The 22708-nt window shown below is 57.0% G+C and overlaps 5 protein-coding genes across 8 annotated transcripts; 3 read left to right on the forward strand and 2 right to left on the reverse strand.

The window, feature by feature from the left end:
- Positions 1–513: 513 nt before the first annotated feature.
- On the reverse strand, positions 514–8136 carry DDX25 (DEAD-box helicase 25). Of its 2 annotated transcripts, XM_074162525.1 has the most exons (12): positions 8085–8136; positions 7939–7993; positions 7741–7788; positions 6562–6697; positions 6390–6482; positions 6217–6319; positions 5426–5540; positions 4877–5054; positions 4281–4518; positions 3752–3914; positions 2207–2395; positions 514–1263 (listed from the first exon to the last, which is right to left on the reverse strand). In XM_074162525.1, exons 1-12 carry the CDS (start codon positions 8124–8126, stop codon positions 1202–1204), a joined length of 1422 nt encoding a protein of 473 aa, XP_074018626.1. In that variant the 5' UTR covers positions 8127–8136; the 3' UTR covers positions 514–1201. The 2 variants fall into 2 exon arrangements, with proteins under 2 accessions (XP_074018626.1, XP_074018627.1); XM_074162526.1 differs by lacking the exons at positions 6390–6482; positions 7939–7993; positions 8085–8136 and having other exon boundaries at positions 7741–7762.
- Positions 8137–8220: 84 nt separating this feature from the next.
- Positions 8221–14503, forward strand: PUS3 (pseudouridine synthase 3). Of its 2 annotated transcripts, XM_074162524.1 has the most exons (5): positions 8221–8250; positions 11348–11771; positions 12890–13449; positions 13798–13988; positions 14064–14503. In XM_074162524.1, the coding sequence occupies exons 2-5, from the start codon at positions 11385–11387 to the stop codon at positions 14387–14389; spliced, it is 1464 nt and encodes a 487-aa protein (XP_074018625.1). In that variant the 5' UTR covers positions 8221–8250; positions 11348–11384; the 3' UTR covers positions 14390–14503. The 2 variants fall into 2 exon arrangements, with proteins under 2 accessions (XP_074018625.1, XP_074018624.1); XM_074162523.1 differs by lacking the exon at positions 8221–8250 and having other exon boundaries at positions 11385–11813; positions 12815–13449.
- On the reverse strand, positions 9406–10248 carry HYLS1 (HYLS1 centriolar and ciliogenesis associated). Its single transcript, XM_074162285.1, has one exon. The coding sequence runs from the start codon at positions 10246–10248 to the stop codon at positions 9406–9408; it is 843 nt and encodes a 280-aa protein (XP_074018386.1).
- A 438-nt stretch (positions 14504–14941) lies between the features above and the next one.
- On the forward strand, positions 14942–18618 carry RPUSD4 (RNA pseudouridine synthase D4). The gene is made up of 7 exons (XM_074162443.1): positions 14942–15124; positions 15288–15453; positions 16810–17011; positions 17236–17329; positions 17426–17576; positions 17874–17971; positions 18111–18618. Exons 1-7 carry the CDS (start codon positions 14963–14965, stop codon positions 18294–18296), a joined length of 1059 nt encoding a protein of 352 aa, XP_074018544.1. The 5' UTR covers positions 14942–14962; the 3' UTR covers positions 18297–18618.
- Positions 18619–19711: 1093 nt separating this feature from the next.
- Positions 19712–22557, forward strand: PANX3 (pannexin 3). Of its 2 annotated transcripts, none has more exons than XM_074162512.1 (5): positions 19712–19892; positions 20616–20758; positions 20854–21068; positions 21210–21862; positions 22496–22557. In XM_074162512.1, the coding sequence occupies exons 1-5, from the start codon at positions 19712–19714 to the stop codon at positions 22555–22557; spliced, it is 1254 nt and encodes a 417-aa protein (XP_074018613.1). The 2 variants fall into 2 exon arrangements, with proteins under 2 accessions (XP_074018613.1, XP_074018615.1); XM_074162514.1 differs by having other exon boundaries at positions 21210–21832; positions 22499–22557.
- Positions 22558–22708: the final 151 nt, after the last annotated feature.

Below are 22708 nucleotides of genomic sequence, written 5' to 3' on the forward strand. Positions count from 1 at the left end.
AAACATTCATGGGGGGCGGCAACGCTGAAATGCAACCGGGGGGGGGGGGGGGGCTGGGGCTCCCCCAAGGGAGGGTTTTGGGGGTGCGGATGGTGGGACACCCCCCCCCCAAGCCCCTCCCCCCATCGTACCCCATCCCCAAAGCCAGTGCAAATCAAGGTCCCCCTCAATTTGGGATTAACAAAACCTGCTGAGTGCGAGAGGTTTTGGGGCTTGAAATGCCCCAAATGCGTTAAGGCCGGGGGGGGTGGGGTGTGGGGGGGGGGTGCAGAGCCAGGGCAAAGCTCCCCCCGCTCCAGCCCCTGCCCGACGCCGCCTGGTGTGTTTTTCTGCCCCAAACCAGTTGGGTTTGGGGAGAAAGTCACAAACTGAGGGGGAAGCGGGGCGGGGGGCGCTGGCAGATCTGCGGCACCGTTTCAAGGCTTTGACCTGATAAAACTCCTTCTGTGAGAAAAATAAGTGATAAATTTCACGCGACTTGGGCAAAGGAGAAGCACCACCACCCTGGGAATTATAAATAAATCCATTTTATTAGAGATTAGCTCAGCTGTAGCCAATAATAAACCCTCTGGGGACACAACCCCCCCCGAGCAGGGTACAGGCAGCCTGTGGAGGTCCCACCTCTCTCTGACCCCACCAACGTCACCCCAAATGCTAAAATTTTGGGTCCAAAATTCTCAATTTTGTGCCCCGATGGGATTTGGGATGGCAGCGGCAGATTTATGCTGCCATCTAGCGAGACTGGATTATATATTTTTTTTTTATAACTCGCTCCTTTCTCCTGTTTTTTCGTTGGCTTTTTTTTCTTATTAAAGCTTTTTCCGAGATTTTTCTGGAACGCCACCCCTGCTGCTGCCTGAAGATGATTTTTTGGGGCCAGTTTACCTGTTTTCTGACCGCTCCAAGAGCCCTAGACCCATTTTTGAGGAGTGTTACTCTGTGTTAAGCCCCTCAGGGAATTCCTTGAGCCACACGAAGCCACGGCTACGAAAACGCCAGAGACAGAACAAGGAACCAAACCAAGGACAAGGTCTGAGGGTCCCCCCCCATCTTCTCCTGAAACATCACAACAAAACCAAACAGCTTTAGGAAGCAACACGAGAACTGGGAGAGTTGTTTGGTTTTTTTTTTTCCCCTGGAACTTCTTTTTTCCCTTTTGAACCGAAAAGCAGATCTGGGGGAGCAAATCCCTGCCCTTCACTCAGTTTTCCAGCCTCTCGAGCTCATCCATGTCGTCCGGGTCCAGCTGCTTGATCTTGGTCTCTGCAGGAAAGGGAGGAAACTGGTCAGTGTGAAAACTAACAACCAAAGGCAGCCCTGCCCCGAGCGCACGGGGCTTTCCCCACTCCGGGGCTTTCAAGCGACAGGCAAATAAACGCGGAGAATGATAATTAGCAAGTTCCTCTGCTCGTGTTTTCCTCCCATGGAAATCCCACACTGGGTTGCTCGGCTAATTTGGCGGGCAGACTCATCCGCCTGGCGGATCCTCGAGCTGCTCCTCGCAGTTCCCTGATGCTCCCGATGCTCAAAGGTAAAACATTATCTTTGCCAGACCCTCTGCTTCGTGCCTGCTCTGCTGGGAGCCCGCCCGGGCACGGCTGGTGGGTAAATGTCAAAGGCGAAGCTGCCAAGACCACGCAGCACCTCAGGCCACAAAGCTGAGGAAGGGAGGTGGTTTTCTGCACCCCGCAAGGCTTCCATAACCATCTTTTCCCTAAAAATCACAGGGAAAGCAGGCACTGGGATTTGAACAGCCACCAGTGCAGCCGCAGCGTCTCGCAAGCCCCATGAAAATCCTCGTGACACTGAGGAGTGACAGTCGATGGGAAAAACCCACACAGTTTGGGCTGCTGGCTCCTCTCCCGCAGCCAGGGCTGAGCTACGCCAGGGCACCAGCTCCCCCCGGGACCCGGATCTGCAGGGTAAAGGCAGGTAAAATGCCTGAAGGAGGGAAAAAAGGAAGCGGTGCCGAGGTATCCTGGGTACTTGTAACATCCCTTGCAGGTCACGCACAACCTGCTGGGCTGATTCTCTCCAAATTTGGCTGCTGGGGGGCCAAAAACCAACCCTAAAAGGGTGAGGAGATGAAAGGAAGCCTGCAGGCGGGGACGAGCAATGGTCCATTTGCAGGTGGAAAACGAGGCAGAGGGGGATCACCAGCCCCCAAACCACCGGCCAGAGAGGAGCAGGTGGGCCGCATACTCACGGAAATGCTTCTCAATCATCTGCACCAGCCCCACATTCTGGCGTTCCACCATGCTGAAGGCGATGCCCCTCTTCCCGAAGCGTCCCGTCCGCCCGATGCGGTGCAGGTAGGTCTCGAAATCCGGCCGGCACTTCTGGTCGGTGGGGAGGTTGAAGTTCACCACGATGGTGACCTGCTGCACGTCAATCCCTGAAAAAAAGAGGGCGAGGGGCTGCAGAAAGGGATCGTCTCAATCATGTTTGACCAATCTGATAGCTTTCTACGATGCTATAACTGGTTGGTTGGATGAGGGGAGGGCAGCAGATGTCATCTACCTTGACTTCAGCAAGGCTTTTGACACAGTCTCCCATAGCATCCTCATTGGGAAACTAAGGAAGTGTGGGCTGGATGAGGGGACAGTGAGGTGGATTGAGAACTGGCTGTGTGACAGGACCCAAAGGGTAATGATTAATGGAACAGGTTCAAGCTGGAGGCCTGTAACCAGTGGTGTCCCCCAGGGGTCAATACTTGGTCCAGTCCTGTTCAACGTATTCATCAGTGACCTGGACGAGGGGACAGAGTGTATCCTCAGCAAGTTTGCTGATGACACCAAACTGGGAGGGGTGGCTGACACCCCGGAGGGCCGTGCTGCCATCCAGCAAGACCTGGACAGGCTGGAGAGCTGGGCAAGGAAGAACCTCATGAGGTTCAACAGGGAAAAGTGTAGGGTCCTGCACCTGGGGAAGAAGAATGTCAGGCACCAATACAGGTTAGGGGTGGACCTGCTGGAGTCAAGTTCTGAAGAGAAAGATCTGGGGGTCCTGGCAGACAGAAAAATGACAATGAGCAAGCAGTGTGCTCTTGTGGCCAGGAAGGCCAACGGAATCCTGGGCTGCATAGGGAAGAGTGTGGCTAGTAGGTCGAGGGAAGTCATTCTCCCCCTCTACTCTGCACTGGTGAGGCCACAACTGGAATACTGCATCCAGTTCTGGGCTCCCCAATTCAAGAGGGATAGGGAACTACTGGAAAGAGTCCAGCGAAGGGCAACAAGGATGATTCAAGGATTGGAGCATCTCCCTTATGAAGAAAGGCTGAGAGAGCTGGGGCTCTTTAGCCTGGAGAAGAGAAGGCTGAGGGGAGACCTTATCAATGCTTATAAGTATCTAAAGGGTGGGTTGAAGGAGGAGGGAGCCAGACTCTTTTCAGTGGTTCCCAGTGAGAGGACGAGGGGCAACGGGCACAAGCTGGAACATAGGAGGTTCCACTCGAATATGAGAAGAAACTTCTTCACGGTGAGGGTGCCAGAGCCCTGGAACAGGCTGCCCAGGGAGGGTGTGGAGTCCCCGTCTCTGGAGATCTTCAAGACCCGCCTGGATGCAGCCCTGAGTAACATGCTCTGACATGCTCTGGGCAATCCTGCTCAGCAGGGGAGTTGGACTAGGTGATCTTTATGGTCCCTTCCAACTCTAAAAATTCAGTGAAATTCAGTGAGATTCAGTTGCTCAAGGCCACAAAGCCACCAGAAGCACCCCAGGACAGGAAGAGCATTGGGTTTTCCAGAGGTACCTCTGGCGCAGACGTTGGTGGCAATGAGGACCTTCTCCTTCCCATCGCGGAAGCGCTGGATGACGTTGGCCCGCTGGGTTACTGTCAGCTCCGCCGTCAGGATGGCTACCTGGTGCCCGTCCTGGCTCATCTCCACCGACAGCCACTCTGCGCTCTTCCGAGTCTGGAGGCCCGGGGAGAGGCAGGCTGAGGTTTCACTCCGCTCCCACAGGTATTTCCCCCCTCTCCTGAGCCCCCGGCTCCTTTCAAGGGAGCTCCCAGCACTTTTTAACACCTCAAGGCAAAAACAATGTGGATGAGCAAGAAGCCCCTGTCAGGACACGCGGACAAAGGCGGTCCCAAGTGGTAGGAGAGATGCTGTGAAAACACCGCTTTTAAAGGCTTCTGGTGACATGGTCCCCACCCTCCTGGGGGTCCAACTCCTTGATTTTGAGGGTCTTGGGAGGAGCCCCCCACGTCCACGCTGTGAAATGAACCATTTCTGTTCTCACCGACTGGATGCATGGACATCCCCAATAAGCCGCTTTACCTGGCAGAAGATCATGGCCTGGCCAATGGTGATGCTGCCATAGATGTTGCAGAGGGCCCGGTACTTCTCCTCCCGGCTGCGGCAGACAAAGAAGTACTGCCTGATGTTGCTGAGGGTGAGCTCTTCCTCCCGCAGCTTTATCACGATGGGGTTGGAGACTATTTGCACAGCAAAGGCCCGCACAGTTTCCTTGAAGGTGGCGGAGAACAGCAGCATCTGGCAGCCCTTGGGTAAAGCCCTGGAGAAGAGGAAAAGGACTCATCAGCCCAGGAGGTGCCCAGATGTTTAGAAGGAAAAAAAAAAAAAAAGCAGCTAATTGAAGCTGATTTTGTGTTGCCTTCAACGGAAAAGGAACCCAATCCAAGGACTATGGCTGCTCAACGGGAAAGCGAGTGAGACAAAAGCCTTCCTGTGTGTCTCATGGACACGGTTTTACAGAAAGCTGGATCCTGGGACTCACATTTCCCTGGATGCCAATTTGACATCACAGGGACACTCGCTTTCCTGCCAATTCAGCTCATTTGGTGAGCAATTCCCTCAAAGTCGAAGGGGAAAAAATCCAGGGAAGCAGGATGCCAGCCATCAGGAATACTCACCTCTGGATGCGAATGCTTTGGCAGGAGAGGCCCTGCGTGTTGATCATGATGTCGGCTTCATCCAGCACGAACATGGTGATCTTCTTCAAGTCGATGGCTCGCCGTTTGAAACACCAGTCCAGCATGGTCCCCGGCGTCCCGATGACAATCTGCTCCTCCAGGATGATGCCCTGTGGAACTGCGAGAGGGGAAAGGGCGTCCCAGCGCCTCCCAACGTGACGCACTTCTGCTGCTCGAGAGCGTGCGTCCCTGTTATCTCACATTCCAGCCTTGGAGGGGGTCATCGCATCGAGATTTACAATTGGCTGACACTTCCCTGCAGCCTCCTGGGGTGGAAACCAGCCTCATGTGGGAAGGAGGGAGGCTGGGAGCAGCCAAGGGTCATGAAAAAGCCTCCTTAGCAGGAAAGGGGAATATAAATGCTACTTTATTGGCCTTTGCGGGGATCTGTGTGGCTCCTGGTAGCTCAAGGCTCTAACAGAGGACCCCTGTACTCACCTCACGCTCCCATCATGGCACCGGTAGCTCTGTGGGCAGAAGCGGACTCACCTGGGTTTCCCCGGACAGCGTACGTGACCTTGATGTCAGCACAAAACTGCCCGATGCTCTCGATGACATGCCCGATCTGCAGGGCCAGCTCGTAGGTGGGAGCCAAGCAGAGGCACTTGGGGGGAGACAAGAGAGCTATCAGACGAGAGCTGTCTCCATTAAAAGCCAAAGGCGCTGCTGGGGTGGGATACACTGGGCAGGCGACGAGGAAAGAAGAGCACAGGAAAAGCACTAAACTCCCTCAAAAGCACTGGGGAATGGAGCAGGCAGAGGGAAGGGAGCTGGGAACGCAGCACAGCTCAAGGGACGCAGGCAGGAAGAAGTCGCTGTAGCTATTTTTGAGGGGGGGAATTCACCTCCTGAGGCACGGGGCAGAGTGTTTCTGTGCCCAGCTTTTCAGTGACGGCTTAAATCCCCCTCTAGGCTTAAGAGGAGAGACTTCAAATCGCAGGAACCAGCTCGCAAAGCTGATTCCACACGCAAAGGGACGACTGGGGGCTCGCGGGGGCATTTAAGCCACGAGAAAACCAGCAGTCTCTGCAGTTGCTTTTCAAAATTTAAATTCCAGGATATCGAAAGCCTGGCCCAATCTGATGCTAGCAAGGAAAAGTACGTCCCTTTAATGAGCACCACGCTTTCTGTCCTACCTGCTGCAGCGACAGTACCCGGGGGTTTACTGTCCCCCTCCAGCAGATTAAAATCAGGGACAAAAACCAGAGCTCTGCCCCCAGGCAGCAACTCGAGGGCTGGGACAGACCCCTCCTGCATCAGCTTTCCCTTTCCTCCGTTACCTGTGGGTGTTTCTCAGCAGCATTAACTCTGCTCAGCATCGCCAAGACAAAAGCTGCCGTTTTGCCTGTCCCTGACTGGCTCTGGGCAATCAGATTTTGGGGCCTGCAAGGCAAAAGCTGCTTAGCAGAGCCTGGAGGGAGCTGGGGCTCACCCGCCCGGCGTTCCTACTCACGGATACGCCAGCATGATGGGCAGAGCCGTCTCCTGGATTTTGGATGGTCTGTTGAAGCCCATGATGTAAATCCCCTGCAAAAGCTCCTTCTTCCTGTAAAACAACAAAAAAACCTCAAAAAAGGCCTGTTTGAGGAGCGGTGGCAGCTCTCGTGCTTTGCCGTGCAACTCACAGGGGCAGCTCTTCAAAGGTTTTGATGGAGAAGAGCGGGGAGCTGGGGTCCTGCTGCAGGATCTCCACGTGGTGGCTCGACTCCACCAGGGAGGTGCGGATCAGCTTGTTCAGCAGGGAGGTTTCTGCCAAGTCCACTGGAAAAGGCAGAAACTCGTTAAAAAAACAGGACTTACCACAGAATCATAGAATGGTTGGGGTTGGAAGGGACCTTGAAGACCACCTAGTCCAACCCCAACTCTCTCAGCCTGTCCTCACAGCAGAGGGGCTCCAGCCCTCTCAGCATCTCCATGGCCTCCTCTGGCCCCGCTCCAACAGGTCCATGTCCTTCTGCTGTTGGTGGCCCCAGAGCTGGAGGCAGCACTGGGGGGGGTCTTCCCAGAGCAGAGGGGCAGCATTGCCCACTTGCCCTGCTGGCCGCGCTGCTGGGGATGCAGCCCAGGGTGCAGGTTGCTTCTGGGCTGCCAGCACACAGTGCCAGGGCATGTTGAGCTTCTCACCAAGCCCTTCTCCTCAGGGCTGTTCTCCATCAGCTCAGCTGTTCTCATCAGTTCTCATCTTCTCAGCTCAGCCTGGATTTGTGCTTGGGATTGCTCCGATCCAGGTGCGGGACCTGGCACTTGGTCTGGTTGAACTTCATGAGGTTGGCATGGTCCCACCTCTCCAGCCTGTTCAGGTCCCTCTGGATGGCATCCCGTCCCTCAAGCGTGACACCCCACCACTCAGCTTGGTGTCATCAGCAAACTTGCTGAGGGTGCACTCAATCCCGCTGTCCGTGTCATTGATGAAGGTACTGAACAGTGCTGGTTCCAATTCAGACCCCTGAGGGACACCGCTTGTCACTGGTCTCCATCAGGACACCGAGCCATTGACCACCACTCTCTGGATGTGACCATCCAGCCAATTCCTCATCCACTGAACAGTCCACCCACCAAATCTGCATCTCCCCAGTTTAGGGAGCAGGATGTTCTGGGGGATGGCATCAAAGCCCTCAGAGCAATGACACCTCTCACTCTTCCCTTGTCATCTTTCACCAGCAGCCTGTCCCCCGCCTGGCTGCCCCCTCTCTTAGGGGTCCTGGACACCCCCAAGAGCTTAATTAGCGGTTAATGTGCGTGGCCCAGCCGCAGAATCCCCCCCGCCCCCCTCACTTTCCTCCCGAGGAGGCCCCGGGACCCACCTCTCTCCTCCTCCTCCTCCTCCTCCTCAGGCCCGTCGCCGAGGCCGCCTGTGGGGACAGGAGGGGTGAGGAGGGGCCGGGGGGGGCGGGGACAGGTGTGTGTGTGAGGAAGGGCCAGGGGGGGCGAAGGGGGAACGGGAGGGAGCGAGGCCTGGCCCCGTCCGTCCCCCCCCTCCCCGAGGCCGGGCCTGCCCTTACCCCGCCGGCGCACGAAGGGGTCCGGGCGGCGCGGCGGGGGTCCGGAGGCGGGGAGCTGCGGAGGGAGAGGCAGCCGTTACCGGGTGTGGGGGGGTCACACACACACAGGGAGGCCCCGGGGGAGGGGGGCCCGGCCCGGCGCCCACCCGCAGCCGCCGCCCGCCGCTGTCCCCCGCAGCCGCCGCCATGGCGCCCGCCACGGGCAGAGAGCGGGGAAGGGCGCCCCCTGGCGGGCGGGCGGACCGGCCGCGGCTACAGCGACGGGTGGGAACCGGAAGGGGCGGGCGCTTCCGGGGCACGGCGGGGCCGCAGGTAGGAGCGGGGGCAGCCGGGGAGGGGCGGAGACCCCCTCCGTGGGGTGCGGGGGGGTCCCTGGGATGCTGGGGACAGCGACCCTGTGGAGCAGGGAGGTGTCCCCTGCAGGGGACAGGGACTTTGTGGGGAGGGTTGGCCCCACGGTGATGGAGGAGCAGGGAGCCATAGGGGTTGGGGGGCCCCTGGGGTGGTAGGGGGGCAGAGACACCCCTCCCTACAGGGTGGTGGGGGTCCCTGGAGTGCTAGGGACAGGGACCCCGTAGGGGGGGTGTGTGTGTGTGCGTCCCAGCATGCTGGAGGAGCAGGGGCACTATAAGGTGCTGTCACTGTCCCTTGTGGGGTTTTGGGGAGGGTCTCTAAAGTGGTGGGGGGCAGAGACCCCTCATGGGGTGGTGGGAGTCCGCAGGGCACTGAGGACAGAGACCCCACAGGGGGTGGGGGGTCCTCTGTTGAGGACAGAGACGCCTTAGGGCACTGGCATTGTCCCCCATAGGGTTTCGGGGGTCCCTGGAGTGCTGGGGGGGCAGAGACCCCCCATGGGATGGTGGGGACAGGGACATAGACACCCCCCCCATGGGGTGGTGGGGGTCCTTGGGGGTGCTGGGAACAGGAACACAGCTCCCCTCCATGGGGTGGTGGGAGTTCCCGGGGTGCTGGGATCAGCCCCACTGTGGCTTCAAGGTCTTCTGCTGCACAAGAGCTGCCGAAGTGTCGGTCCCTCCCCATATCAACATCTTCACTTCATCCTAAAGCTCATTTCTGTTAAAAATGAGGTAAAATAAGGGCAGGGGAGCTGAGAGTTGGATGGTGCAGGGACACGTCTGGAATCTGAGGGTGTTGGGAGGCGTTTCTCGTGAACCCACAGAACGATCACAAAGCTCTCCACACGATTTATTAAAGAAAGATATTGCCGAGACGGCAGAAATAAAACCGCCATTGTGGCTCACACAACAACCCAGGGGCAATTCAGGAAAAATAAATCACCCGGCTCGTTCTATTCTTATTTCTCCCAAGACTGGAGGAGTCCGGGTGGGTTTTCAGTGCCCGCTCCCCATCCTGGCTCCCCTGAAAGCAGCAGGAAGAGTTTTAATCCCACATAGAAGCACAAAAAGGGGATTATTTTTTTTTTTTTTGTCCAAACTATCAAGGATTTTAAGGAGGAAAACGGTCCTGAGGAGGGCGGTTGGGTGCCGGGTGTGGAGGAGCAGAGGAGGAGGTGTTCTTTCTGGGGAGGAGGCCCCTGGCCAGGTCCCAGCGCACCTCCCAGCGCAGGGCCGCCCTCTTCTTCTCGGTGGGGACGGTGTAGGTGTTGGGGACGTAGGGGTGCTGCGGTTTGCTGGGCAGCTGGGGCCTGCAGAGCATCTGCTCCCGGATGCCCCAGCGCAGTTCTCGCCGCTCATCCTCCCCTGGGATTCGGAATTTCCCCCATTCTCGTTTATATTCAAAATATTTGGCCACCGGGTCAGTTTTTCCCCGGTTTCGGCCCAGCGGTTCAAACCGAGGAGGAATGAAGGATTTGGGCTGTCCCGCCATGGCACTGTGCTGAGAAGCAGGAGAGCTCTGGCTGTCGAAATCCTCAAGGAGAAAGGGGGGACTGTCCCCACGGGGCCACCGGTGAGGGGAGTCATCGAGGGAGCTGCTGCTGCTGCTCTCGAATTCCCCCTCGGAGATGCTCTCCTCGGGGCTGCTCCTCAGCTGCAGCAGTTTCTGCCTCTGGCTGCCGTGCTCAGCGTCACTCTCCGTCTCGCTGGTCACTGACTCATCCCAGACCTCGACTCCTCCGTCAGGCCTGTGCCTCAGCACCTTCCTTTTCATTACCAACCTCCTGGATCCCCTCCGGTCCCCGGGAAACATAGGGGGGGGCAGCTGCACCCCCAAAGCCGGGGAGGCCTCAGCATAGGGATGCTGGCTGCCCCCTCGCTGGGTATACAGCTGGCTCAGGGCCAGCGTGGCCGCCAGCTCCTCTTCCTCCTCCACTCCCAGTGCCTCCTCCATGATTTCCACCAAAATGGGCAAATTCTGCAAAAACATAAACCCCCACAGTTAATTTCTTGCGGCACATTTGAGCTAAAGATATAAATGGGGTTTGACTCTCAACTTCTGGGGTTGAAGGGTGTTGATTTAGGTTGGGGTGGATCAGAAGGGGGTCTGGGAGCGCTAAACCTCCCGCCACCGGCAGAAGGCTCCTTCCCTACAGCAAATGGAAATGCAGCTGGAAAGCCCCCTCCAAGGCAACCCCAAAATTCCTGCTTGAAAATAATGCTAAAATTGATTACATGATACAGAAAGTACTAACGGGATGATGGACAAACACTGAGTGACAGGTAGAGGTGTGTAATGATTTTACGCTTGTACCTCTTAAAAACACAGTATCTAGCTGTGATTTAGTTTAAGAAGAGATTTAATTAGAGGTGTATGATTTTTCCCCTTCTACCTCTTCTTTTAAAATCACCACATCTAGTTGTGATTTAATCTAGGGAGAGATTTAATCTACGTCCAGAGAGGACAAGGCCCAGCACAGCCTTTAGGCGCTTCTTTAGATGTTGTCTATCGAAGCCCAAAGACTCTTTGAGTCTGCTCAAACCTGCGGCGCAAAGGGATCCGGACCCGGTTTCCACCTCCTCCACAGGTTTGGGATATCTTTAAGGGTTGAAAAAAATGCAAGTTTTCACGGCGCGGTTAGGAAATATTGGAGCAGATGGTGCGGCGGGATGAGTGGCAGCCGTTAGCGGGCTGTCTGAAGTGTTGATGCTGGCTGAATGTGGTGTGAAAATGGAAAGGGCTCCATGACGGCTCCGGCGCGGGTAGCAAAAGGCCAGCCAGGAACGTGCTGCTGCTGTGCCCGGGCTAACAGAGCAGGTCCCATCCCGTGGCAAGGGGAAGGAGTGATTCAAAAGTGCCAAAAGAGAGACTTGAGTAAGGTGAAGCTGTCCGAGCTGAGCCGCCTTGGCCCTTCCCATGCTCTGCTAGGAACGTTGAGGAGTTAAAAATATAAAGAGTTATTCTGCTGGTAAAAATTATTTTAGAGAAAGCCTCTTGGTGTAATAAAAGCCATATAAAGATGCAAAACCCCAATTTCCTTCTTTCTCTGCAGACCCCGAGCAACTAATTAAGGCTCCGAGACAGTGGCTATGGCTGAGGGAAGCGCGGCTACCAACCAAGAGCAACTCCTGAGGAGGGTGCAGGAGCTGGAAGAGGAGGTGAAGCGGCTGCAGAATAAGCTCCAAGAGGACAAGGAAGGCAGTGGGAGAAGAGAGGCTCCTCCGGCCCCCAGGAAAACCAAGAAACGCCAACAAAGGCCGTTCGATTTTGGCGCTTACGGCCGCAGGCATGTTGCGCTGAAGATTGCCTACCTGGGCTGGGGCTACCAGGGGTTTGCCAGCCAGGAGAACACCAGCAACACCATTGAGGAGAAGCTCTTTGAGGCCTTGAAGAAGACACGGCTGGTAGATGACAGACAGACCTCCAACTACCACCGCTGCGGGCGCACAGACAAAGGAGTCAGCGCCTTTGGACAGGTCAGGATCCCCTCAGGCTTTCCCAGATCTCTGGGCTCCTCTGTGGGATGGTGATCCGGTGGGATCACTGTCCCTCAGTGACAGCACAGGTTGGATTCATTTTTTTTAAAAGCCATCAGCTTTTAAATCTGAAAGCGAGCCTGGCGATGGCTTCCTGCATGCGGAATGATGGTTTTAGACCCTTGAAGTGTTGATTAGTGTTTGCTTTTTTCTGTGTCAGTGCTTGGCTTTTTCCATATTTTTTCCAGGGACCTGTTCTGAAAGGATGAAATGTGTTTTAGGCTGCAGCTTCCCCAATAGTTCAGCACTGCCAAAAAAAAAGGGGAGATGCCCCTTTCTTGGCAGAGCCCTCTCAGCTGATTTAACTTACTAACCCCACCAAAAAACCAAAAAATAAACCCAAGAACTGGATAGCTTCCTGCAGAGTCAGGCAGCTGAATTCCTGCGCAGAAGGGGCTGAGGGGAGCCGCAGCGAGCGGAAGGGAGCGTGGGAGTGGGAGCTGGAGGGAGAGGAGCGAGTCGGCCGGCTGAGTGGGCACAGAGCCATCGGGGAGAGCACAGCCCTTCCCACGCTGCAACGGCTTGGCTCTTGGGCCAGTCTCTGCTTTCCTCCTGCCTCGGGAAGTGGAGCTGGCTTAGCTTTAGGCTCAAATGGGCCGTCTGCTCTCCTTCACAAGATGAGCCGCAGGGAGTAAGGGCAGGGGCCGCCTTTTCTTGCGCTGTGTCAAGTGCACAGGCACCTGCAGTGTTAATTAACCAGGTGTCCGAGACAGCCAGGATGTTGCTGCCTTCAACTCCAGCAAAAAGGAAAAAAAAAAAAAAAAAAGCACATTATATCCTAAAAAACAGTGACTAAAGTTGAAGCTGTTCCGAGATCATGCTACGTAGGCAGTCTGCAACTTTCTCTGTTTTATTAAAGGAATCCGTAGCATCTGCTCGGATTCTTAGCAGAGGCACTTGCAGCTCTACCCGCAGGAAGGAAGGGTAGGATCGCCTGATTTAAAACACCTTCATCTGTAGGAGATCCTGAATTTATTTCACAGTGGTGTAGGAAGACTTGGCTTGATACGCCGAATCCGCCCATCTGCCATCTAATCCTGGCTTCCCTCCTTGTGCAGGTGATTTCCCTCGATCTCCGCTCCAACCTGGCAGAGGGGAAAAAGCTAAACGGCCATGACTCGGAAGGCAAGAGCGAGGGGGAGGAGGAGCTCCGCTACACCCATATTCTGAACAGGGTGCTCCCACCCGACATCCGGGCACTGGCCTGGGCCCCTGTGGAGCCTGATTTCAGTGCCCGGTTCAGCTGCCTCAAGAGGACCTATCGGTACTTCTTCCCCTGTGCCAACCTGGATGTCACCCTCATGGATGCTGCAGCCCAGAGGTTCATGGGGACCCACGATTTCCGTAACCTGTGTAAAATGGACGTCGCCAACGGGGTGGTCAACTTCCAGAGAACTATCCTCAGTGCCAGAGTGACATGGGTGGAGAGAGGAGGTGAAACCGGGCCACAGGATCCCTTCCGTCTGTGCCAGTTTGAAGTGACGGGACAGGCCTTCCTGTATCACCAAGTCCGCTGCATGATGGCCATCCTCTTCCTCATTGGGCAGAGGATGGAGAGGCCGGAGATCATCGACGAGCTGCTGGATGTGGAGAAGAATCCCCAAAAACCACAGTACAGGTACGGAGAGCTTGGGAAAACCTCCCAGGCTGCTTTGCAAAGCAAAGTGCTGCTGGCAAACCACGTCTCTGCCAGCCTGCGAAGTCTCTCACAATACAGAAGGAAGCTGCCAGCAGCCTCTCTGGGAGGTATCCATAAGGATTCTGCTTTTCTTGCTCTTGGATAAGCTTTTGATGCCTTTGTCCTTGGTGTTTGGTTAAACTAATTCAGTTTTTATCGGAAAAAGTTTTGTAAAAGACAGGGCAGCTTTGGGCAGAAAGGACAGGCTGATGCGCTGTTGCGCGAGCCTTTTTTGTCACAGCATCCCTCCAGACAGCGACAGGTAACGCCTGTTCCCCTTTTTCCTAGCATGGCCGTCGAGTTTCCCCTCGTCCTGTATGACTGTGCGTTCGAAAACCTCCAGTGGCTCTATGACCGAGAAGTGCAGGAGTTCAACGTCACCCACCTGCAGCAGCTCTGGGCCAACCACGCAGTCAAAACTCAAGTGCTGCGGAACATGTTAGGAGGGTTAGACACTGCTCCTGTGGCTACCGCAGAAAGTAAGGGATTGTGGCAATACCTTGGGATGGGGGTAATTAAACAAAACTACTGATATTTTTTCAATTATGTCACAGGCCCAGGGAACAGCACGACCGTCCTCTGGGGAGAGACGAAGCCTCCACTCTGCAGCCAGGTCAGCAGCTTTGTGGAAGGCGTTCAAGCCCGCACTTACAAGCCTTTACTGGCCCGCCCCAAGTGCCAGGGGCTGGAGGCCCGAATCCGCCACTTCGTGCAGAGAGGCCGCATCGAACCCCCCCGGGGCCCAGAGCAGGCGGGGGACGCGGATGAAGACAAGGACAAGCAGCCCCTCGAGACCAAGGGTGGCCACCGCCGCCATGCCCCTGGGAACAGCAGTGCCACTCAGCAGCCTCCCAAGCGGGTCTGCGTCGACATCGAGTGATAGGTCATCTCAGCGGGAGAAGGGCAGGTGGCCACTTTGCTTATTTTTTTTTATTAATTGAGAAAAAAATACGGAGTTTTCCAGTGCTATTTTTATAAACGTCAAGAAAACTTTAACTTTTCTGGAGTGCTGCTGCATGGCGATCTGGGAGGGGATGACGGGGGGTGCTTCGGACCCCTCAGAGCCACTCACCTCGCTGTGGGGGGAGAGTGCTCAGGCTGTACTGGGATGTACTGGGCTGAGGCAGCCAGGGCCCACCCACCTGCGAGGCCTCCCCGTGAGGCCCACGCGCCCCACCCCCAGGGCCCTCCGATCCCTGACAGGGTCCATACGTTCCCACCCGGTACCTGACAGGGCCTGGCCGCTCTCGTCCTCCCGCCGCGACCGTTGCCGGCCGCCAACCGTCGCCGCTGTTTAAACCACCGAGTGAGCCCGCCCCTCGCCCCGCTCCCATTGGGCGGTGCGGCTGTCGCTCGCCTGGCCGCCCCTTTCCGATTGGACATGCGGGCCGGAGTGCTGCCGCCGCGCCGTCGCCATTGGCCCGGAGGGGAAGGAGGGGACGGAGGGAGAAAGATGGCGGCGAGCGGTGGAGGGCGGTGGCGGCAGGCCGCGGCGGGTCTGGCCAGGGCGCTGGGTACCGTCGGCGGCGGGCGAGCGGCGGAGGAGGAGGGCCTGCGGGCTGAGGGGCTGGCGAAGCGGCTGCGGGCGCAGAAGAGGGAGGAGGAGAAACGAGAGGTGAGAGCAGGAAGCCATGGAGGGCCCTGAGGGACGGGACTACAAATCCCGGCGTGCACTGCGCCCCCTTCTCCCTCCCGCCGGGCGGGCACACGTGGCGAATGTCGGTCTGGGCTCTGCCCCCCGAGCCCTTCCTCCGCCACCGGTTTGGTTCTCTCCGCAGACCCCCAGGGACCCAGCGCAGAGGCGGGTGCGGGAGCTGGCCGCGCTGAGCAAGCGGCTGCAGCAGGTTCACCCCAACGTCCTGGCCAAAGTGCTCAAGCAGGGGACCCTGTACCAGAACGAGGAGATCGTGGTCATCAACAAACCCTACGGCCTTCCCGTGCACGGTGAGGGAAAGCCGAGGGGGAAATGGAAATGGCTCCATGGCGCTGATGGGGGATGACAGAATCGCAGAATGGTTGGGGTTGGCAGAGACTTCAAAGACCATTCAGCTTCAACCCCCTGCCCTGGGCAGGGACACCTCCCACCAGACCAGGTTCCTCCAAGCCCCCTCCAACCTGGCCTTGAACCCCTCCAGGGATGGGGCAGCCACAGCTTCTCTGGGCAACCTGGGCCAGGCTCTCACCACCCTCACAGCAAAGAAGTTCTTCCCCACATCTCATCTCAATCTCCCCTCTTTCAGTGTCAAACCCTTCCCCCTCCTCCTATGGCTCCCCTCCCTGATCCAGAGTCCCTCCCCAGCTTTCCTGGAGACTCTTTAGGGACTGGAAGGGGCTCGAAGGTCTCCCTGGAGCCTTCTCTTCTCCAGGCTGAACCCCCCCAACTCTCTCAGCCTGTCCTCACAGCAGAGGGGCTCCAGCCCTCCCAGCATCTCCGTAGCTTCCTCTGGCCCCACTCCAACAGGTCCGTGTCCTTCTGCTGTTGGTGGCCCCAGAGCTGGAGGCAGCACTGGGGGGTGTCTCCCCAGAGCAGAGCAGAGGGGCAGAATCCCCCCTCTCACCCTGCTGGCCACACTGCTGGGGATGGAGCCGAGGGTGGGGTGTTTCTGTGCTGCGAGCGCACGTTGCCGTGGCGTGTTGAGCTTCTCATCCACCAACACCCCCAAGTCCTTCTCAGGGCTGCTCTCCAGCCATTCTCTGCCCAGCCTGGATTTGTGCTTGGGGTTGCTCCATTACAGGTGCAGGACTTTGCACTTGGCCTGGTTGAACCCCATAAGGGTCATATGGACCCACCTCTCCAGCCTGTCCAGGTCCCTCTGGATGGCATCCCTTCCCTCCAGTGTGTCGACTGCACCACAGCTTGGTGTCATTGTCAAACTCGCTGAGGGTGCCCTCAGTCCCACTGTCCATGTCACCAACAAAGATGTTAAATGGCACCAGTCCCAGTACTGATCCCTGAAGAATGCCACTCATCACTGGTCGCTACTTGGACATCGAGCCGTTGGCCGCAACCCTTTGAGTGCAACCGTCCAGCCAGTTCCTGATCCACCAAGCGCTCCTTCTGTCAAATCCATGTCTCCCCAGTTTAGACACCGGGATGTCGTGTGGGACAGTGTTTTGTGCTTTACCCAAGTCCAGGTAGATGATGTCTCTGTATCCATCATCCCTGTGCTGAGGTTTTCCTTCCCAGGGAGAGACACAGAGAGTCTGTCACCATTAGATCACAGCCTTCGTCTTGCATTTTGGGCATAATCTGGGGAAGATGAACGTCTCCCCTGGTGTCACAGTCTGTGCGTTATGCAGGTGGCCCCGGGATCAAGAATTGCATCGCTGATGTGCTGCCAATTTTGGCCAAGATGTTGGAGAACATGAAAGCCGAACCCCTCCACCTCTGCCACCGGCTGGACAAAGAGACCACGGGTGTGATGGTGCTGGCACGGAACAAGGAGGCAGCGGAGAGGATCCGTCTTCTCTTCAAAACTCGTCAGGTGGAGAAGATCTACTGGTAGGAAAGGTTTGGGTGGAGAAGCAGTTTTGAAGGGCCCATAGGGTTTGAAGAAGGGGCAAAGGGACAGTCACCAGGGTGTGGAGCTTTGTGGAAGTGGTGGGTGTTTGCTTATCTTCCCTCAAGCGTCTTTTTACGGAGCTGGGTTGTTGGGAGAGGGGATGAGGGGAGGGTTCCCTTCCTGCTGGAGCGATGCTCCACAGACCTCTGGTTTCCATCCCCAGGGCCATTAGCCTGGGGGACCCAGACCCCGCTGAGGGCATTGTGGAGATCCCCATTGTGGAGAAGGAGGTGCGGAGCCACCAGTCACACTACAAGGTGAGCCGTGTGTCCTCTGGGCCACCGTTCTGGCCTTGTGCTCCCTGGCACCCCCCTCCTGCCTTCCCGTGGGCTCACCCTCTCACTGCCGTTCAGATGACACTGGCCCCCAACTATCGCCTGTCTCCGGAGGATGGGAAGGTGGTGAAAATCCGCAAGAACCGCAACGCCGAAATCGCTGTGACACGGTACCGCCGTCTGGCTACCTCCTCTGCCTGCTCGCTGCTGGAGCTCCAGCCCATCACAGGTGAGGCCTGGCTGGGTGTCCCCGGGGTTGTGTCAGCTACTGGATCTGCTTTCTGTGCGTCTCGGCGGCCAAGAGCAGGGCTAGAAGCGGGAATGTGTCGTTACACACAACTGAAATCCTTTTTTGGGCCAAGGCTCTGGGAATAAGCTGCTCTGGGGTGATGGTTTGCTGCCATGCTGCTCTCCAGCTGCTGGTGATTTTGGCATGGGATTATCTCCAGCGTCGAAGGTGGGGAGTGGGAGCCAAGGCCTGGCATGGCTGGTTGTCACGTTTCTCCTCTTCCCCTTCCTTCCTCAGGGGTGAAGCACCAGATCCGGGTTCACCTGGCCTATGGGTTGGGGTGCCCTATCCTGGGGGATCACAAATATTCGCACTGGAGCAAGCTGGCACCCCAGGTAAGGCAGGTCCTGTGTCAGAGGGGAATCCAGGGCTGGGTGGTCCCTTTGTGTCCCCCAGTTCTCCCTGGGCTGGGGTTTTCAAGGCCCAGCTGAGGAGATGGGGTTGTGGAAGGGACATTTTCTGCCCTCATCGCAGAAGCTTCCTGAAATCACCTTGAAGAGGCTGAAGCTGGAGCAGAGCAAGGCTCGTCACCTCCCCCTCCACCTCCACGCCCACCGGCTCTCCCTGCCCCTGGGCCAGCGGATAGACCTCATCTGCAAGCCGCCCCTCTTCTTCCAAAAAACTCTGAAGAAGCTGGAGCTGGACATTGCTAACGAGTAACGAAGCAGGACCGACTACCTCCACATCTCCAGCATTTGGCAGCGGTGGATCCAACCACTCTGCAGCAGTGTCTGCCTTGGAGCCAGCGGTGTGATGAAGTCTGGGGTCTCTGTCGCTTGCCAGAGACCTCCTGTGTCAGTACTGGTGTTGCTGGCTTCAAACCAGGTACCTGCGTGAGCTTCCTGCCCCAATTCGGTGCAGAGAAGTGGCTGGGTGTGCTGAAGAGACTCTTGTTCAGACAAACAGGGCTGGGTGGGAGCTGGGCTTTGCCCGATCCATGTTTTGAAGTTGTCTCTGAGCAATAAAAGATCCAGTTCCTGCTAAGGTGGAGGGTTGGTGTCTCTGTGCTTGGGCCAGGTGGGTCTCGGTCCCTGGGCAGGTTTGAGCGTGCCTGGGTGCAGTCCCTCCTGGCTTGAGGGCCGTCGCTTGCCCCTCCAGAGCTGTTCAGCAGTCTCTCCCTCATACCCTGGCATTCCGTGCTCAAATCTGGTGACTCCCTTCATTCAAAAATCCATCGAAAGTGCAATTTGGCAGCAGCTGTGGGGTTTTTGTGCTGTGCCGAGAGACTGCACGGGGAGTTCCCCCACTCAGCTTGGCTGAGCAGCTCCGGGACTCCCTCCGCTCTGCACTGCCAGCAGTGTCGGCGGGGGGTTTTGGGGAGTGACTATGCTGCCGGGAAAAACTTTATCCCACTGCCCCTTCCAATTTCCCTATTGCTTATTCTGGATCTTTTTATTTGGATCCCTCTCCCTCAGGAGCTTGCCTTGAAGCCAGGTTCCTTCCCCCGTGTCCCAGAGTGGGGCGAGGGAAGAGTTCGAAAAACTAGGGAACCGCAGCTGATGTTCTGCCTCAAAATTGCAGCCACCAGCGTTTGGTGTCTCTTGGCCTGTCCCCAAAAGCTTGGGGCTGGCAGCAGCTTTGGGAGCAGGAAAGGGCTCTTTGTACCCCATGAGGCCACTGTGTACCTGGCTGGGGCTTTTCAGTAGGGTAATGCCCTGTCTCCTGCCTCCCTGCTCCTCAAACAGGGCGAAAATAACCAGGGAGCCCCACACCCCTTGGAAGTGCCACCAGAAATACATCTGCTTATGAGAGAGGGACATAAAACCACGAGGAGCCAGGGAGTGGCTGCAGCTGGGCAGGAACGCTGCCTTCCCAGCCCGGTGCCGTGGCTGCTGGTTTTTTGTTTTTTTCTATTTTGGGGCAAGCTATTTGTGAAAAGGCTTCCCCCTGCAATTACCAGTCGATTTAACGCACTAAGCTGTCATTTGCAGCTGCTTGGTACAGAGCGCTTGGCAAGCCATGCCTTCAGCCCTACAAAGTTGCTTCTCAAGCCGGTCACACCTCAGACGACACCAGAGCACCCGGGCAGCAGCAGCAGCAGTCGCCGCCGTCGTCGCCTCTTCCTCAGGAGAAAAATGTCCCTCTCGCACACGGCCGCCGAGTACATGCTCTCCGACGCTCTCCTCCCAGATCCCGGCGGTTCCCGAGCCAAGGGCCTGCGGCTGGAGCTGCCGAGCGATCGCCTGCTGAAGTTCGTCACTGTGGGGCTGCCCCTCTTCCTTGTCTCGCTGGCTTTCGCCCGGGAGTTCTCTGCTGGTGAGTCACGGCTTTTGCAGCAGGGATATTCGGGTGGCAGGCGCTCGCCGGCGGTGTTTCAGCACGGTTTTGCCATATTCACACCAGTGTGATTGTGGTCCGAGGCAGGGAAGCCTGGAAATCCCATTTTAGGAACTGTTCTGTTTTGGGGATCTTTATTGATTGATTTTAATGGATTATTGGTTGCTGGGAAAGCCCGGGAGCAGCTGTGCTAAGCCCCAGGACTGGCAGTGAATCGATGCCCCACCTCAGCTGCTTGCCCCCGGCACCTTTGGGTGCTGCAGGGCTGTTTCCAGGGTGGAGGAGGAGGGTGCTGGCAGGGTGGCTGAGGGAATATGTCCCGCTGGGGTTTGCCGGGCAGCACAGAGGGTTGCATTGATGCTGTGTCGTGACCTCAGGCTAAATCTGGCCTCAGCCGACATCCTGCTGCTGCCCCTGGGGATTTGGTTTGACTCCGGTTTCTGGCTAGTCTCTAATTCCCCCCACTGTGTACCCACAGCCATGCTCAAAGGGTTTGTGTTTGGGAAGTGATGGAAAAGCCCTTGCTGGAGAAGGCAGCGGTGGGGAAGGACATACAAAATGAGTGTGAAAAAGGCCTTTTTAATTCAAAGCGATGCCTTGGGTGTACTCACCCTACTGTAACTTGTGGGCACCTGGCTGCGGAGTGCTCGCCTGTGCTCGCCAGAGCTGTGTGGCTGAGGTTCCCCCCTCTCCTCACTCTAGGCTCACAGATCAGCTGCTTCTCTCCCACCAACTTCACGGGGAAGCAGTCTGCCTACGTCGACACAGCTTGCTGGGACTCCCTCCTCCACCACGGCTTCGATGCTGAGGGACACGCCATCACCAAGTCCCTCTGGGCTCTCAAGGTACAGGTCAAGCTCACATCTGGGTGCCCTCAGGTCCCACCTGGGTGAGCAGCAGAGGTGAAACTACTCAATGCCCGCTTGTCTCCTTTTCCCAGGTCTTCCCCTACTCACTGCTGGTGGTGGCAGTTCTCATGTACCTGCCCTACCTGCTGTGGCGTTATGCAGCCGCCCCTGCCCTCCACTCTGACCTCCTCTTCATCATTGACGAGCTGGACAAATCCTACAACCGCTCCGTGCGCCTGGTGCAGCACATGAGGAAGGTCCAGCAGGCCAGCACCGAGCCAGAGCGATTCTGGGAGGAATATGAGAGGTGAGGCCACTCACTGGTCACCGCGTTCCTCCCAAGTCCCTCCATGTGGTGTGGCTGTGGCCACGTTCAGGGTGGACTTCGGTGAAGCGACTTGGTTTGGGGGGTGTCCCTAAGTCCTCACTGTGTCCCCTTCACCCCCAGGGCTCGCCAGGAGAGGTATTTTGAGTTCCCATTGCTGGAGCGCTACCTCACCTGCAAACAGTACGCCCACTCCCTGGTGTTCATCTACATCCTGAGGAACCTGCTGCTGCTCTTGTTCTTGGCTGCCACCTGCCTCTACCTGGTCTTCCTCCACCTCAACATCTTCTTCCAGGACGAGTTCAGCTGCTCCATCAAAATGGGGCTGCTCCAGGAGGAGCCCCACATCCCCCCGCTCATCCCCTGCAAGCTGGTCTTCTTCTCCGTCTTCCAGCTCATCAGCCTCTCGGTCGGGGGCATCTATGTCCTCCTCATGCCCGTTGTCATCTACAACGCCCTGCAGCTCTGCCAGTGGGACAAGGGGCTGCTCTCCATTTACGAGATGCTGCCCGCCTTTGACCTCCTCAGCCGCAAGATGCTCACCTGCCCCGTCAATGACCTCAACGTCATCCTCCTCTTCCTCCGAGCCAACATCTCCGAGCTGACCTCCTTCGGCCGCCTCAATGCTGTCAGCGCCTTGAGGGAAGCCACCGCCAACAAGGAGGACATCGACACTGTCGTTGACTTCATGACGCTGCTGGCCGGGCTGGAGATCACCAAGCCCAAACCCCCTGAGGCTGACGGCAGCATGTCCCTCCCCAACGGTGGAGCTCTAGGTAGGCTTTTTCAGTAGAGAAGACTTCTTTGCTCTCCTCTTGGCTCCTCCACAGCCAGGTCCACCCAGGGGCTGAGGCTGGATCCGTCCACTGGGGCCCTCAACCCTTTGTCAAGACCTTGAGGTTTTTGGGGGGAGAGTTGTGGGGCTGCTGGGGGCTCCATTTGCAGCTGGGGATGGGTTCTGGCAGGCGGGATGTGATGCTACTGCAAGCCCAGCCGTGGGCAGGAGTTGCTATAGGAACAGAAAGCAGAGAGCTCATGGCTTAAATTCAAGCTCTGGGCAAACCAGGGGGCCGGGAGGGGTCCCCAGGCAGAGGGAGCAGCCCAGCCTGCTGGGAGCGGGGAGATTCAAATCCTAGTGGGCTGCTGCCAAGGATGTGGTCTAACAGGGATCCCAGACCTGGCCCAGGCTGCCTGGGCTCCTTTCATGGCCCTGGATCCAGTTTGAGGGCTGTGGTTTTTAACAAAAACACCCAGATTGAGCTGTATTTAGCATCCTCGTTGGCATGGCAACCGCAGGGCTAGCACAACTGGCGCTCAGGCTAGTCATACGCTGGCACAGAAAGCCCAAGATCCCAGTTTGTGATTGTCCGGTTAATTAACTTCCTTCTCTTCCTCTCCCCCTTGTCCAGAAGTAAAGCCTGCAATGGAGGCAATGGGAAAAGCTTCCCGGGACTCACTCGGCTCTGCCTGACCCCTTCGGACCTGTCCAGTTGGTCTACTGGGATCCAGTTTGATCCAATTCCTTGTTGCCAGCGATCTCTCAAGCGCATTAAACTCTGGTTTTGATAACAGCTTGGTGGGGTGATGTCTGTAATGTGACAGCGGTAGCCGGGCTAAGCTCT

Source organism: Numenius arquata, chromosome 22 (genome assembly GCF_964106895.1).
Source record: "Numenius arquata chromosome 22, bNumArq3.hap1.1, whole genome shotgun sequence".
NCBI lineage: Eukaryota > Metazoa > Chordata > Aves > Charadriiformes > Scolopacidae > Numenius > Numenius arquata.

Bases quoted from the DNA above. Each gene is read 5' to 3' on its own strand.
- HYLS1 (XM_074162285.1), bottom strand. From the start codon at position 10,248: ATGGAGGAGGCACTGGGAGTGGAGGAGGAAGAGGAGCTGGCGGCCACG.
- DDX25 (XM_074162525.1), bottom strand. From the start codon at position 8,126: ATGGCGGCGGCTGCGGGGGACAGCGGCGGGCGGCGGCTGCGG. The intron at 7,789-7,938 runs GTAAGGGCAGGC...CTGTCCCCACAG, and splicing joins CCCCTTCGTGCGCCGGCGGG to GCGGCCTCGGCGACGGGCCT. The intron at 4,519-4,876 runs GTGAGTATTCCT...CCTCTTCTCCAG, and splicing joins CAAAGCATTCGCATCCAGAG to GGCTTTACCCAAGGGCTGCC.
- RPUSD4 (XM_074162443.1), top strand. From the start codon at position 14,963: ATGGCGGCGAGCGGTGGAGGGCGGTGGCGGCAGGCCGCGGCGGGTCTG. The intron at 15,125-15,287 runs GTGAGAGCAGGA...TTCTCTCCGCAG, and splicing joins GGGAGGAGGAGAAACGAGAG to ACCCCCAGGGACCCAGCGCA. The intron at 17,972-18,110 runs GTAAGGCAGGTC...CCCTCATCGCAG, and splicing joins GGAGCAAGCTGGCACCCCAG to AAGCTTCCTGAAATCACCTT.
- PUS3 (XM_074162523.1), top strand. From the start codon at position 11,385: ATGGCTGAGGGAAGCGCGGCTACCAACCAAGAGCAACTCCTGAGGAGG. The intron at 11,814-12,814 runs GTGGGATGGTGA...TTTATTTCACAG, and splicing joins CCAGATCTCTGGGCTCCTCT to TGGTGTAGGAAGACTTGGCT. The intron at 13,989-14,063 runs GTAAGGGATTGT...ATTATGTCACAG, and splicing joins TCCTGTGGCTACCGCAGAAA to GCCCAGGGAACAGCACGACC.
- PANX3 (XM_074162512.1), top strand. From the start codon at position 19,712: ATGTCCCTCTCGCACACGGCCGCCGAGTACATGCTCTCCGACGCTCTC. The intron at 21,069-21,209 runs GTGAGGCCACTC...CTTCACCCCCAG, and splicing joins TTCTGGGAGGAATATGAGAG to GGCTCGCCAGGAGAGGTATT. The intron at 21,863-22,495 runs GTAGGCTTTTTC...CCCCTTGTCCAG, and splicing joins CCCCAACGGTGGAGCTCTAG to AAGTAAAGCCTGCAATGGAG.